At 28.4% G+C, this 14,712-nt stretch overlaps 1 protein-coding gene and 1 long non-coding RNA gene across 2 annotated transcripts; one reads left to right on the forward strand and one right to left on the reverse strand.

The window, feature by feature from the left end:
* The first annotated feature begins 6,341 nt into the window (after positions 1-6,341).
* On the forward strand, positions 6,342-7,541 carry LOC126678210 (uncharacterized). The gene is made up of 3 exons (XR_007640689.2): positions 6,342-6,668; positions 6,766-6,819; positions 6,961-7,541. It is a non-coding gene; the product is annotated as an uncharacterized LOC126678210 (long non-coding RNA).
* Positions 7,542-11,294: 3,753 nt separating this feature from the next.
* LOC126676228 (probable carboxylesterase 15) lies at positions 11,295-14,382 on the reverse strand. Its single transcript, XM_050370389.2, has 2 exons — positions 13,543-14,382; positions 11,295-11,741 (listed from the first exon to the last, which is right to left on the reverse strand). The coding sequence occupies exons 1-2, from the start codon at positions 14,205-14,207 to the stop codon at positions 11,435-11,437; spliced, it is 972 nt and encodes a 323-aa protein (XP_050226346.1). The 5' UTR covers positions 14,208-14,382; the 3' UTR covers positions 11,295-11,434.
* Between the last annotated feature and the right edge of the window lie 330 nt (positions 14,383-14,712).

Raw genomic sequence — 14,712 nt, forward strand, 5'->3', positions numbered from 1 at the left:
AAGCTATTAAGATATATTCATATCACCCGTTAAATATAAATTAAATTATCAAATATATATGACCCGTGAAATTAATAATTAATTAAAATATGTTTTTTAAACAAACAAAGATAACTTTAACAGAAGTAAAATAAAAAAAGAATACTTTGCTATAAATTAATAAAAGCTACTATACCATTCAAATCTAAGAGTATGGTGTTCAAACCTACCCTTCTCTAAAAGGAATAATCAAGCTCTAATATAATTAAGGCAACAAACATGATCAGGAGAGAACAAAATATATGATCAGGAGAGAACAAAATATTGCCGTATGTATGCTATCTTTTATTCATAATATTCATAGTTAGAAGTAGATTTAAATACAAAGTCTTGTTTATTAAATTAATTTTTATATATTTATAATTATCCTTAGACATATATCAATAACTATAGCCGAACTACATGAGTTTTTTTTGCTATAGTTTAGGGGTAGTGATATGCATTGGAATGACTCTTTTTTCTACATTTTGTATTTTTATTAGAATTAAACTTGTACATAATCTCGTAATTATTTTAATTATTGAAGGCTATTAGCATAATTTTGCCTGTCCCCCCCCCCTTCCCACATATAAGATAGTTATAGATAGATAGATAGATAGTATAGATATAGACTAAAAGCTAAATTGGAGATAATTTAGCTACATATTCTAATTAGAACTTTAATTACAATAATGATTAATTAAATAACTAATTAGTTAATGACTATAAAACTTTTATTTAGTAGTAAACTGAAAAAGATTATTCAGTAAATCTGCCTGTCCACCCTCCCTCCCCATACGTACTTTTATATATAGTATAGATAACCAGCATTCCATCTTCATTTATAATTGGCTTAATCACCAAAAAAAATCCCACATTTTAACCCCTTTTCAGTTGGACCTTGGTGTTACAATTTTGTCAGCTGCACCCAAATTCGCAGTTTTGGATTTCAATTCCACCCTCAAAATCAAATTGGACTCTTTTTCACTTGGAAAAAATTCATAAAACCCTTATAAATTACTCGTTTGAACTCTTTTTCACACAGAAAGTTCAAAATGGATGACTTATTTTAACTTTTTCCAAATGAAGAATAGATCAATTTAGTACTTGAGGGTGGAATTGAAATTCAAAGGTGCGAATTTGGATGCAGCTGACAAAATTACAATGTCAGGGTGCATTTGAAAAGGGACTAAAAGGTGGAGATTTTTTTTGGTGATTAATCCTTTATAATTATACAGTATAAAATTTCCACTCTCTAAACTACTGTACACGAAAAAAAATTACAATTATACGGTAATATAAATAGCCCTCATAATATTCAAAACCATCATAATTCATTTGCTTTTCTCTCTCTTCATCTTACTCTCTTCTCATTCTCTGATATAAGATATGTTCTTCGAGTTTTTCCGCCTCCGCTGTTCGTCGCCATTATCTTTTACGTTATCGCTTTTTATTTTGATTTCAGATTTGAAGTTCATCGTTCTTCTTTTTTCGTTTTCAAATCTAATATTGTTTATTTTTTTACCGTTTTTTCACCAAACATGTATAAAAATTATCTTTAAAGAATCTTATACTCATTTCATGTTCTGTAAAATAATTTTGTGATATTATGAAATAAAATTCTGTTATATTTGCATTTTTCTTGTGTTTTGTTGTATTTCTGCATTTTTTTTATTCTGCAGCATGATTCGTTGATAATGGTTGATTGCTGAATTATTTTAATGTTACAGTGTTGTTGATTTTGTGTTGATGCCAGCTGATATTTTCTTGATTTTAACATTGACAAATAAAATAATATTATCCATAAAATAAATTAAAAAAATAAAAATTCAACTGAGACTAGATAATAATATGTTAGTATTGGGGAAGAAGACAAATAATGATGTTGAATTATTATAATGTTACAGTTTTGATATTATGTGGATTTTCAGTTGATATTTTGTTGATTTTAGTTAAGGGTGAGCACGGTTCGGGGGAATCCGGGGATTGACAAATCTCCGGAACCAAACCAAAAGTCAGGGATATTAAAAATTGAATCTCCGGATCCGTACCAATAATCGGTTCGGTTCGGTTCAAAGATTTTATTTTTCGGTACGGTTTGGTACGGGAATTCGGTTCTAATGGTTCCGTACGATTCAGTATGGATATCACTAGAACCACGGATATTGTTTTATTTAAAATATTATCTCTACTATATTATAATATATTATTTTGACTTTTAAAATTAATTAGCTACTCATTCATTCATTTTTTATATTTTTAACTATCATGAATAAATAATCATCAATAAAATAAAAAGGTACAATATGTATATTATCGTTCGATTTAATATTGAATTTTTGATTATTTGATAAGAGTACTTTTATCTACTCTCAAGTTTAAAATTATATTATTTTTTTAAAAACTATGTAATTTGGTCAATGATAGAAAATAATGTATATGTAAATTGTTCATATCAATTTTTAAAAAATACTTTTAGTAATTACTAAATATTTGACAAATTTATATAATTGTTATTGAAATATGTAAGTAATTTTGTTTTTATGTAAATTGATAATTTATATATATATATATATATATATATATATTTATTTGGTTCTTCGGGTATAAGTTCGGTACTTCGGTTTGGTAAGGTTCGGTTCTCGGTACGGTTATTTATAAAAGATTCAGAATCGTACAAATAAAATTTTCAGTACGGTTCGGTTCGGAAAAGTCAATGGTCAACGGATATTTTTCGGTCCGGTTTTCGAGACATCCAGGATCCGTGCACACCCCTAATTTTAGTATTGGTGAAAAAGACAATAACGATGTTAAATTAATATAATATTACAATGTTGATCTTATATTGATTTTTGGTTGATATTTTATTGATTTTAATATTAACAAAATAAAATAAAAAAATTAAAATTAAATTAAAATAATATTGAAAAAAATATAAATTAGTGTAAAAAAAGATTAAAAAATTTAAATTACTTAATTTATTATATATTGTTAATTTTATCTTGATATTAAAATTGACAAAAAATAGTAAAAAGTTAAATGTTGGAAAAAACGGTATCTTATATAAAAAAGAGGAAATTACACCATCTAAAAAAATTAAAATAATTACAAAACTCCATGATGATTTTTTTCATTTGTAAAAATCTTAAAAATATTTATAAAAGTATCAGAAAAGTAAAAATAATTACAAACATACGGTGTATATTGTGAGTATAATGTCAGTATACTAATAAACTAACATTATATCAACATTATACTAACATTATACTAAAATTATACCAACATTATGCATACTGAGATTTTATTGAATTAAATAAAAATTTATCAAAATTACATCAAATCGTATCTTAAAAATTAAATTAATAATATACCAAATTATACCAACAGTATACCAAGAGTATACCCATCAAAATATACTGAAAATTTTATTATTACACCAACATTACACCACATCGTATATTAAAAATTAAACTAACAATATACTAAAATTATATCAACAATATACAAATTCTCTAGTTCATTAACAATTATACTGAAAATTACATATAAAAAAATTATACATGTTATCAACTAGAAAATATTTATAAAATTTTATAATCGATATACCGAAAATATACTGAAATTATACCAATAATAAACCAAATACTATTTTTAAATTATCTGATTTATAGTTTTAATATTCTGAAATTATACCATAATTATACCGACATTATACACATCGTACTTTTGTAAATAATTTTTATTTTTTGGTAGTTTTGTAATTAATTTTAAATCAGTTGTATTTTTGTAGATAAATAAAATGTACATATACTTTTATAATCGGAATGGATCGCTATATTTCTCGGAACAAAGGAAAAGGAAGCGAAAGATGAAACATAAATCATGGATCAATTAAGCCCTCTCGGGGACTTGCTTAAAAATAAAAAAGAGGTAAATGCCATGAAATAAGGTTTGATCATCCTATTTATTTTATGAGGATTCCGTAAATATTTCATTCCAAAAAAAAAGAGAAAGTTCGAAACAATTGGGATTTTTTTGGAGATTGAATGCAGTTACTAATTCATGATCAAAAGCACTATCCTATTGATAGGTTCTATACATCTGCCCTTTTTCAACACATTTCTTTAGATAAAGACTCCAGTTTTTCATCTTTTTGGATGGTAAATATTTCTCAGAACATGGAGTGTGAATCAAACTCATGTTTGAGTTGAAATTGAGATACTGATGCAAGTTCTTCCCTTCTGAATCAGATAGATTCATATCCGAAAGAGGTTGACAGTAAGTTCTTTTAAAATTGACTGTTTGTCCCTCTGTTAGAGTATTTTTAAAATTTTAAGTACTTTTGTCATCGTCCCCTAAAAAAAACCTAACTATTATGCATGTCAACATTACAAGTTGGACATAGTTTAGGGCCATTTCTTAGTTAATGCAAGCCCATTAAGAAACCAAAAAAAACCTAACTATTATGCATGTCAACATTACAAGTTGGGCATAGTTTAGGGCCGTTTCTTAGATAATGCAAGGCCATCAAGAAACCAAAATTGCCAAATTAGGGATTGAACCAACCCAAGAGTTCATTGTTGCTGTTATACAGTTTAATAGTTTTATGTACAGGAGGAGGCAGCTTGCAAAGTTGAAGGACCAATTTTTAATTTTTGTTCAATGTCATATTCTTAAACTACATTAAGTGATGCATGGAGTTCATTCTGCATGTTGAAAATAAAAAGAGAGTCTAAGATCACTGATTTTGCACCTTTTTATTCAAAGACTATAATTAGATTAAACTCTAGTCCGCTTTTAATCTTCAAATGGTATTGGATATTCTAGAATGAACCGTAAATTATTTTAAAAGGGAGCAAATTTTATAACGTACCATAAAACGGTGATCAATATATATTGAAAAATAAAAATACTAAATGTGAATTAGATTAATTAATATGATATATTTACATAGTTTTTTAAAGGTGGTCAATTTAACCACCAATGTCTTAATGCGGCTTCATTCTTTTTACTTGGAGTTCTATATCAACGGATTTAAGTGGGTGGCTTGGTTGGGAGTTGAGTGGGTGGCTTGGTTGGGTTGAATTTTTTATTTGTTAATTTTTTAATTAAGTTCTAAGGTTTTTAGGGGTAATTTGAATGTTTTGAATTTTTAGGGTATTTTTAGTGAGGTGTTAGCTGATGTAAAGGTCTGTTTAATTTTTTTTTTTGAAATTACAGCTCAACAAAGTTGACGGTGTTAGCTTTTTTTGGACAAAAATAGTTTTATAAGCGCCGTCATAAAATTTAGAGAGTTTAGTGACCGTTTTTTAAATTTTGAAGGTTTACTATAAGTATAAGGTGACTTTAAAATAAGGATTCAAAATAAAGATTCAAAGGTGATTATTAGCCGGAGGTTTCTGTTAATGGTGGGGGTCCTAAGGGTGCATTACCAAAAAGATATCTCAAAAGCTGAAGAGTCGAACTTTGTATTATCCCATCTTAAATTACTATCAAAATGATTACTGCTTGAATTTTTGAATTCAGCATTTTCCATTTAGACTTCGATTTTGAACATCAATGTCCCTATCGGAAAAAAAAATTATAACTCTAATTAGTAAAAATACCTATTTTTATTTTGACATGGCCAAGTTCTATCAAATAAACCAATCATTTCACCGACCAAATAATAATAATTATAAAATAATTCATCCCTTTTTTTTATAATTGAAAAAAGGCATTCGTGAAAAAAATTACACCCACAACCTAATTGTTTGTCGTCCAACGTTTATATCATTTAAATTATAACTCATTGGTTCATCCCTTTCAAATTAGTAAAATATATTTTTATATAAATTATAGTCTTAATTATTTAAAATTATTTAACATTTTTTTATCTATGATCAATGTTAAAAAATAAAACTAATTTTAATTTAATTTTAATAAATATATTTTAATTATAACCAACTATTCAATTTTTATTGAAAGGACCAAATCTTTTTAATTTGTATTTATTAATGTACAATTTGTTTAAAGTTATCAATTGTCGTAAATATCTTTCTATTAAAAAATCGAATTTGATCATAAATGATATATATATACACACACACAGGGGCGGAACTACCCTTAGACTCGGGTAGGCTCGAGCCAGGGCTGCCGGTGGAAAGCTGAAGAACCGGGACTGATTTTGGTGAAGCCGGAGAAGGAAAAGGCTGTTCAGCCATGGCTGCATGTGGTGGTTGCTCTAAGCAGCTGAGGAAGAAGAAGACGCAAATGTCTTTTTTTTTAAGTTTTTGTCGTTTGGCCCCCTTTTTTTTTGAATTTTTTAAGGCCAGAACGACAAGTCGTTTTGACCTTAAGAAATTGAAAAAATATAGGGGCCCAACGATGCCGTTTGCAAGCATCGTTTGGCCCCTTTGCTGTTTCAATTTATGATTGAAACAGCAGCTCAATTTGTCCCGTTTAAGCATTATTTAATGGAGAATACTAAATTCTCATTAATTCCACTATACACATCATCCCCCACTTTCAATTAATTCTTTTCTCCACCAAACCCTTAACTATTAAACCATCAAATTTCCATCTACTCCCTAAATTTTTCAATTCAATTCTATACCCTAATTTTCCTAATTATAAAGTTTCCCCCAAAATTAACCAATCTCCAATTTTAGGTAAGTCTTTTTCTTTTGCAATTTTATTTGTACAAATAATTTAGTTTATATATTTTTAATATTGTAGAATAATTTTATTAACTTGATTTTTTTGTAGGTTTTAACTTGATTTATTCATTGGAAAATTAAAAAAGTGATTAGACTACAACAAGTAAGTATTGTTAATTCTTGTCATTTTATTTTATTTTGTTGAAAATAATTGATCAATTTTATTTTTTTAGATGTCTTTTGTGAATAATTTAGAGAATAATTTAATATAAACTAATCAAAAATTCAAAATAATACAATTTAGGTTATGGATAAATTTGTTATTAGAACGCCAAAAAATGTCTAACTCTTGTGATAGAGAAGATAATTTGGGTACTATTTCGGGAGAAAATAGAGCACGTGTTGAGTTTGATTCTACAAGTTTAATTGCGGATCCTGCAAATCGGATTTCGATTGATGATTACGAAATCAATATTAGAGATGAAGTGAGACGTGCATATGTTCTTAAAGGTCCCTGTCAACCAAAAAGTCATATGTTTCCTCAGAAAAAATTTGGAAAACAAAATAGAAATTCTCAAAAAACTTGGTTTAGTGACTACGTGTGGTTGAAAGAGCATTTTCAGCAATGAATATCATCAAGACCGATTTGCGTAACAAAATGGGGATGAATTTCTAAGCGACGGCTTATCATGTTTTATTGAGAAGCAAATTTTTGTGAAGATTGACGACGAGCTCATTTTACAACGCTTCCAAGCTATGCAGACGCGAAGAATACAATTGTCTCTCCGCGATCGAAACTAATATAAAAATTCATTATGATAGTATTTTTTATTATTAATATAAATTTTATGTAAAAATTATATATTATTTATTGCTTGTTATTTAGCCCGGACTGGAAACAATTCCTGGTTCCACCACTGCACACACACACACAATTGAAATGTATTGTTGAAACTAGCCTTAATTGGCGTTTTTGAAAGGTTTAATTATAAATAAAAAACTTAAAAATATTAATAATATTTTTTGAGTAATTACATTGATAAGCAATTCAAAAAAGCTTGAAAATGTCTCGTAATAACCTAACAAGAAAAAGCTGAATTGTGCTAACTCATGTGCCGCCTAATTCGCAGATTATTTTACAAAAAAAATATTATTTTGTTAAATCTAAACAGTCGTTAACGAACACATCTGGATTTTGCAAACTCCGATTCCTCAGCTGTAAAATAATCTTTAGCCCATTTGATTCGATAATTATACTATCCAACCTTATAATCTGACTGAGAGCCTCTCCGATGCTTAAAATCTCATTAAGATCCTAAGCGAAATAGCTCGAGTCCATGAAACAGCTCCTAGCTTAAATGATTTCACCACGACTGTTTCGAACAAGACCACCAAGACCAATCTTGTTCGGCCCAGCAGAGATAGCAGTGTCTACATTGATTTTCACAGTCCCACATCTTGGTTTCGCCTGTCTGACCCGCCGTCGTCTCTATCCAACACCGAGCAATGAAAATGCAAAGGAGATAAATTTGCAGAATTCTAAGTTGTAAGCTGGATACTTGCAGAGTTAACTGCAGCTTCAGTGTTCTTTGCAGCTGGACCAGACAACCTTATTCTAGTTAGCCCAAAGGTCCCAGTAGATCACTGAGGCAAGAGCCGTAGCTTCATTCGACAACTTACTCATCCAGTCACTTCACCAAGTTATTATATCAACAGAGTTACCCAACGAGAGCAGTAAATTAGAGAAATTCCAGTAATCCATGACAAAAGGGCAAAAACAAAGAATATGCAAATCAATCTAAGTGAATGAGTTACAAATTTTAGCACCCTTCCTCACGGCTAATTGAGCTTCATAAATACTCCACCAAACAAAGTTTGGGTTAGAACCCAATTTTGCATCTAAAAATAACGAGCCTTGAATACTCTTGATATCAAAGACTCTTTCGAAGAAATAATTCTCTAAGTTTTCCTAGCTAGAATAACTACATTAAACTCCCAGATTTTTTTAAATCTAAACCTCCATATTTCTTCGGTGCACAATTTGTCCCACCTCGTCTAACTAAAACGTCGCTTATCTAAACGACTCTTGCCCTACCAAAATAAATTCATCATCCATTCGAGCTTATCACATAAATCAATTGGAAGAAGAAAAACATTCATAACGTAGTGATGAATAATTTGTACGACTGTCTTTAAAAGGATCTCTTCTCTACCTCTAGATATGAAGATAGAATTCCAACCTTTTATTTTTTTACCATATCATGTTTTTGATAAAACTAAAACCAACAAAAGACGGTAAACTTAAGTATTTCCTTTAGTCCTTCATAGGCACACCCTTAAGATACTGCAAATACTACTTTTGACACTATGTAACTACATTTTTACTGAATAAAATTGTTGGACTTCAGTTAATTTATGGCCTGACAAAACTTTATAAATGTCCAGAATGTCCTCCATAGCTCTCGTTTCATCTGCCGAGACTTGGAAAAACATGTAGCCATTAATTTGTCTGCAAAAAAAAAGATGAAAAACTGCAAGTGCTCCACTACAAACTTTAATACCATGAATATACCTTAATTTCTCACCTTCCGCAAGCAAATGACTTAGGCATTCAGTCCAAATAAAAAACAGAAAATGAGATAATGGAGTCTCCTTGTCCCAAACCCCGAGATATAAGAATAGGAGGCGTATTAAAATTATTGCCAATATTAGTTATTTGATCTGATCATGAGGTGTGCTGAAAAAATACACTTTAAAATCATACTAACTCAATAATTGTTGAACCCCAATTTAACATGATCTCTTTGATAAAACTCCAATTAACTGTGTCGAAAGCTTTTTTTTCATATCAATTTTATTACGCTGTTTACGCTTCAAAAAATAATTAATTTTATATATAATAAAAAAATAAGTGATAAATCTATTTTTAGTAAAAGCTCAATAATTTTCAAAACTGATGTCAATCAGTGTTTTCATATGATTTACATGCTCAAGATGATATTATAAATGACACAGTATTAACTAATTTCTCTTGTAAAGTCATGAACTCACATGTCATTTTTTTCGATTTTTATATGACGTAATAGACTAAATTTATGTAATAATTTCTCGTTAATTTTGTCTGTCGCTTAGTGATAATGAATTCCATGCAAAATTCACGAGTAGATAAGCGATCGACTATGATGGTTGACTGCTTCATCCATGTATTATATTAGCAAAAATAACATACCTAAACTTTTAAATATAAAAATATAAAACTAAAAATAGAAGCGTGCAACAATAAATGGGTCCTCAATTGATTTCATAAAAAAAGAGGTCAGAAGAATTGGGAAGAAAAAAACAAAAAAATAGATCTTTCCATGATTCTTAAACCGACAAGCAAAGCACTCTTTTATCCTATTTATTTTTTTATTATAAAATCATAACTTCATCTATAATTGTTTAATTAGTACTGGTTAATTTGGTTTTTAATTTTATAATGATATTTAAATAATTTATTTTAACTATTTTAATTAATTAAAAATAATATTTTTTTATTTCAGATCAATTAACGACAGTATTTTTTATTTTATATCAGTTAAAGACTAAATTAAATTACTTCCGAACCATAAACTTGTTTATATTGTATATTTTTATTTTTAATTGATATAAAAATATAAAATTGTCTTTAATCGATTAAAATGGTTCAAAAAAAAATTATTTAATTCAGAATTATAAATTAAGAGATCGGATTTACTTTTTACCCATTATCTAATGCAAAACATTACCATCTTCAAAGGCTTATTAATATCTCACATCACATAATTGTTCTTATTTAACAAAAAAAAACATAATTGTTCTTACAAATTGTTACTATTATCATAATGATGTTAAATAATGATTAAATATTAGTAGTAGATTTCATACTGATATTGGACCCACTAGGTAGATTTTGTAGAAAGGTGAGCTCCTCACTTCAATTTCTTTTTAGCTTGTGATGCATGACGTTAGTACCTTTAACTGGTGATAAAGGATTAGCCACTAAAACAATTCTTAAAACGGGATAATTATGCTGTAAATGAATAGATATATGGATTAGGCACCACTAATTCATCACATGGACTTTATATATAATCAATATGGATTCACACAAAACTATAATGCAGTGTACTTTTATACAATACTTTTTTCTAAATTCAAAAAAAAAAACTGGCTAATTTTCTTTTTTAAAAACAATATTAATATCAGTAAATCAATCCATATATTAGAAGCATAGATGTAACTAACGTATTTAGATTTTCTTTTCATCTATGAAAAAACCTAAAGTTTTTTGAATTGAAAAATACTTATCAAAATTAAGTTACAAATAATAAAAATAAATTATCGTTAAAAAAAATAAATAAGTTTGGCATTTTTTTTAAAAATTAATTAGTTGATTACGATTGAAATATACTTATCAAAATTAGATCAAAATTGACATGTTTAAAAAGTTAACATATATAAAAAAAATCAAAGTATGTTTGAATATTTTTGAGCAATTAAACCTAAATATAATGTAATAATACAAAATTAAGCTTCATCAACATCTAATAATTTTTCTTATGTTATTTCACATTCTTTTACCATTTGATTGTTCAACCTTAAAATGGCCCTAATACGAAAGTAACTTTAATAATTATCCATTACAATACAGAAAATATAAGAGTACATTATTTGAGCATCTATAAATTATCTACCAAACTAGCTAACTAAAATTTAAATTACGTTACGTTAACCGCAAGGTACATATTTGTATAGATTTATGAAGAAGAATTGGAGTTATCAAACATGAACTTATTAATGATTTGAATAACTTGATCAGCATCTTGAGAGTTTGGGTAGTTAGTGAAGAAGCCATGCTGTTTTCCTTCAAATTCAAGATAATTAATTTTCTTGCCCATAATTTGTAACCTTTTTGCATAATCCTCAACCCTATCTTTCAACAGTTCATCGCCGCCTACAATGACCAACATTGGATCAATGGCTACCGTTTCAAGAGATACTGCAAATGGGTTCGCCAATGGATGGTCTCTATTTTCTCCAATTGGCATAGAAAGTCTCCAAAATCTGTGGATCAATTGAATTGTTCATTATTTTATTAGATAAAATAATTCATTACAGATAAATTAGAATTAAAATATTCACATGTTATAACTTCAACCATCAATATCAGTATTGTGACAATTCTTTTAAATAAATTAAACTAAATTCATCTTTGATTTCCAATCGAAACCGGTTAAACCGATTGGTTTTTTTTTTTTTAATTTTGAAACATTGATGAAATAAATATGCAATGGATTTAGATTTATATCCAAAAGAAATTTAAGGAATTAGATGAAGTTAAAGATAAGAAAATCAATTTGGAGTGTAATTGAGGATCTGATGGAGACACGTGCAAGAAAGGAGAGGGAAATGGCTCTTTCATTACCTTTTTAAAATAGATATTTTGCCCATTCTATTATTTTTAGTAATGTCTATTTTAGCACCCACTATCAACATGTGGGTCTCTCTTCTTCTTCCAGAAAAAAAAAATCAAATCAAAAAGTAAAATATTTATTTATTATTATATTTTTTTTCAATGATCCTATTTTGATTAAAAACAAGTAAAATTCAGAAACTTCACATTAATACTAATTATATAGAATTCAACACCAAATGCACTATTCATTAAATGAGTAATACATATATTTTTTTAGAATAGACTATTTTATTTAATAAATATAAATAACACATCAATAAAAGTCCATCAAAGACTAAATAATGTGGCGCATTTTTTATTTTTACTTCTAAAATAGAGACAAGCCATGATCTTGCTGACTCACAAATTAAATTCAAACTCAAATTTCTCTATATTTAATTATTATTTCAGCAATTTTTTCCATCATATCAAATGTATCCTTTAAAAAAAAAATTGTTTCATAATTAATTTTCTTTTCTATAGAGCCTTTGATTTATTAATAATTTTCAATTTCAACTGCTAGTTATAAAGTACTCGTGTTTTTAGATAATAGATGTGATGCCTCTCATCATCTATTTTGCTAAAACAATATTGTCCAAATTATATTTTTTTAATAATATAGTTAAAATTCAGCATTTTTTTAATAATTGGAAAAAGAAGCATCTGTGAGAAAAAAATGAAATTATAACCTAATAGATTACTAACTAGCGTATACAACATTTGAAATATAAATATTATTATTAAATATAAAATAAGTGCTAGCAACCATAACTATTTTAGAAATTAAACCTGTACTTTTGATAAATTTGTGAATAGTATGTCTACAAAAATATCTCAACATTTATGTCGACGTTACTTTGCCAAAATATGAAAAATTCAAAGTGTATGTAGGTTGAAAGCAGAGGCGGACCTAGGAAGAACATATGGTGGACAATTGCCCATCTTATAATTTGAGTCCCTTTAAAAAACGTTGATATAGAATTGAAAAATATGATTTTGTCACTTTAAATTATATAGTTTGCCCACTTTAAAATTTATTTGTTGTCAATTTTACTCATCTTTTAAAATTTCAATATAATTTTGACCATCTTATAAAATATTTCTGAGTCCGCCACTGGTTGAAAGCAACCATAAAAAAAATCAATGGATACACTTCAAATGATATTAAAATCGCCTTTAGCCAATTATATATCAAATTTAATTTTTTTATACAATAAAAAAAGATCTGATCATTTAAAAGATATATTTTTTAAAAAATGAAAATATTTCAATTTATAAAATGAATACTACTAAAACTAAAAGTGGAAAAATAAGATAAAATTGGTGTTTTAAAAATTTAAAATATTAATAAAAAAATATGAAGTATTTTTAAATAATTATACCTTAACATTTTAAAAGAAAGAATGTTACCTGTCTAGTATCTCCAGATTCAGAATTTGTTCACTAGGCCCTTCTTCTGACTTTGTCCTAGCCATCCCACCAAAAAATGGTGCAACCAATATATAACCTCGTACCCGAACCGGTGCCAAACCAACCGAACCCGAACCAAGCCGAACCGCCAAGTGGTGCGCAATATTCCCACCAGAGGAGTCACCCAAAATAAAAACTCGGTCAAAGTCAATATTACCCTTACTAAACCATGCATCACAATTTTCACTCAAACCCTGAGCTTGTATCCAGTTCATGACACTAACTCCGTCGTCAATAGCCGCGGGTAGCCTAAATTCCGGCGCTAAACGGCAGTCGGGAGCAACGATAAGAGCGTCGAGACTTGAAGCTAACCGGAGACAGAAGTTATGAAAATTAGGCCATTCGTAAGAGCCTACACAGAAACCGCCGCCATGGAAAAAGATTAGTATAGGAAGTTTGTTCCGATTGTTAGTTGAAGAAGTGGGTTTGTAGAGACGAAGATGAAGATTATGAGTTTCATCGAAAAGACAGTCTTTAAAGAGGACAGAATTGTCATGAATGAGTGGCACATTGAAATCAATGTTTTTAGACCTAGAAATGGTGCCATCACTAAAGAGTTGAAGAACTCCCAAGCAATCTTCCACTACTTGAGGAAGAGAACCCATTAATTTCTTGTTTAATTTGATTTGTGAGTTTTTTTTTTGTTTGTGTTGGCAATGAAAATAATGGTAGGGTGTGTGTACATATATATAGAAGGATGGGTGAAGATGGGGAGAGAGGTAATGGAGATTGTGTTGTATTGATTAGGGTTAGACTTATTCATGGGTTTGGTTATACATTCATGTCCGTTCAGGGACCGAACCAGGCTTAAAGCCTGAAAGGGCATCCGTCCCCATAATTATACTTTTTTATAAAAATATTCTTCAACTTTTTTATTTTTTTTTAAAATATAATTATTTTTATACCTTTCACCTTTTCAAAAAAAATGATTACGTCCTCCCATTTTACAATAGTTAATTCCGCCTTTGTGCCCGTTCCTCTTAGGTCGGACTTGAACAACATATATTGTTTAATCCAAGGCTGGGCCACACTCAAAAAAAAATGCTGATATTTTATGAGCGGACTGAACTATTAGTATTTTAAAAATCTAATATAAGTCTGCCCAAATCC

Source organism: Mercurialis annua, linkage group LG4, assembly GCF_937616625.2.
Source record: "Mercurialis annua linkage group LG4, ddMerAnnu1.2, whole genome shotgun sequence".
NCBI lineage: Eukaryota > Viridiplantae > Streptophyta > Magnoliopsida > Malpighiales > Euphorbiaceae > Mercurialis > Mercurialis annua.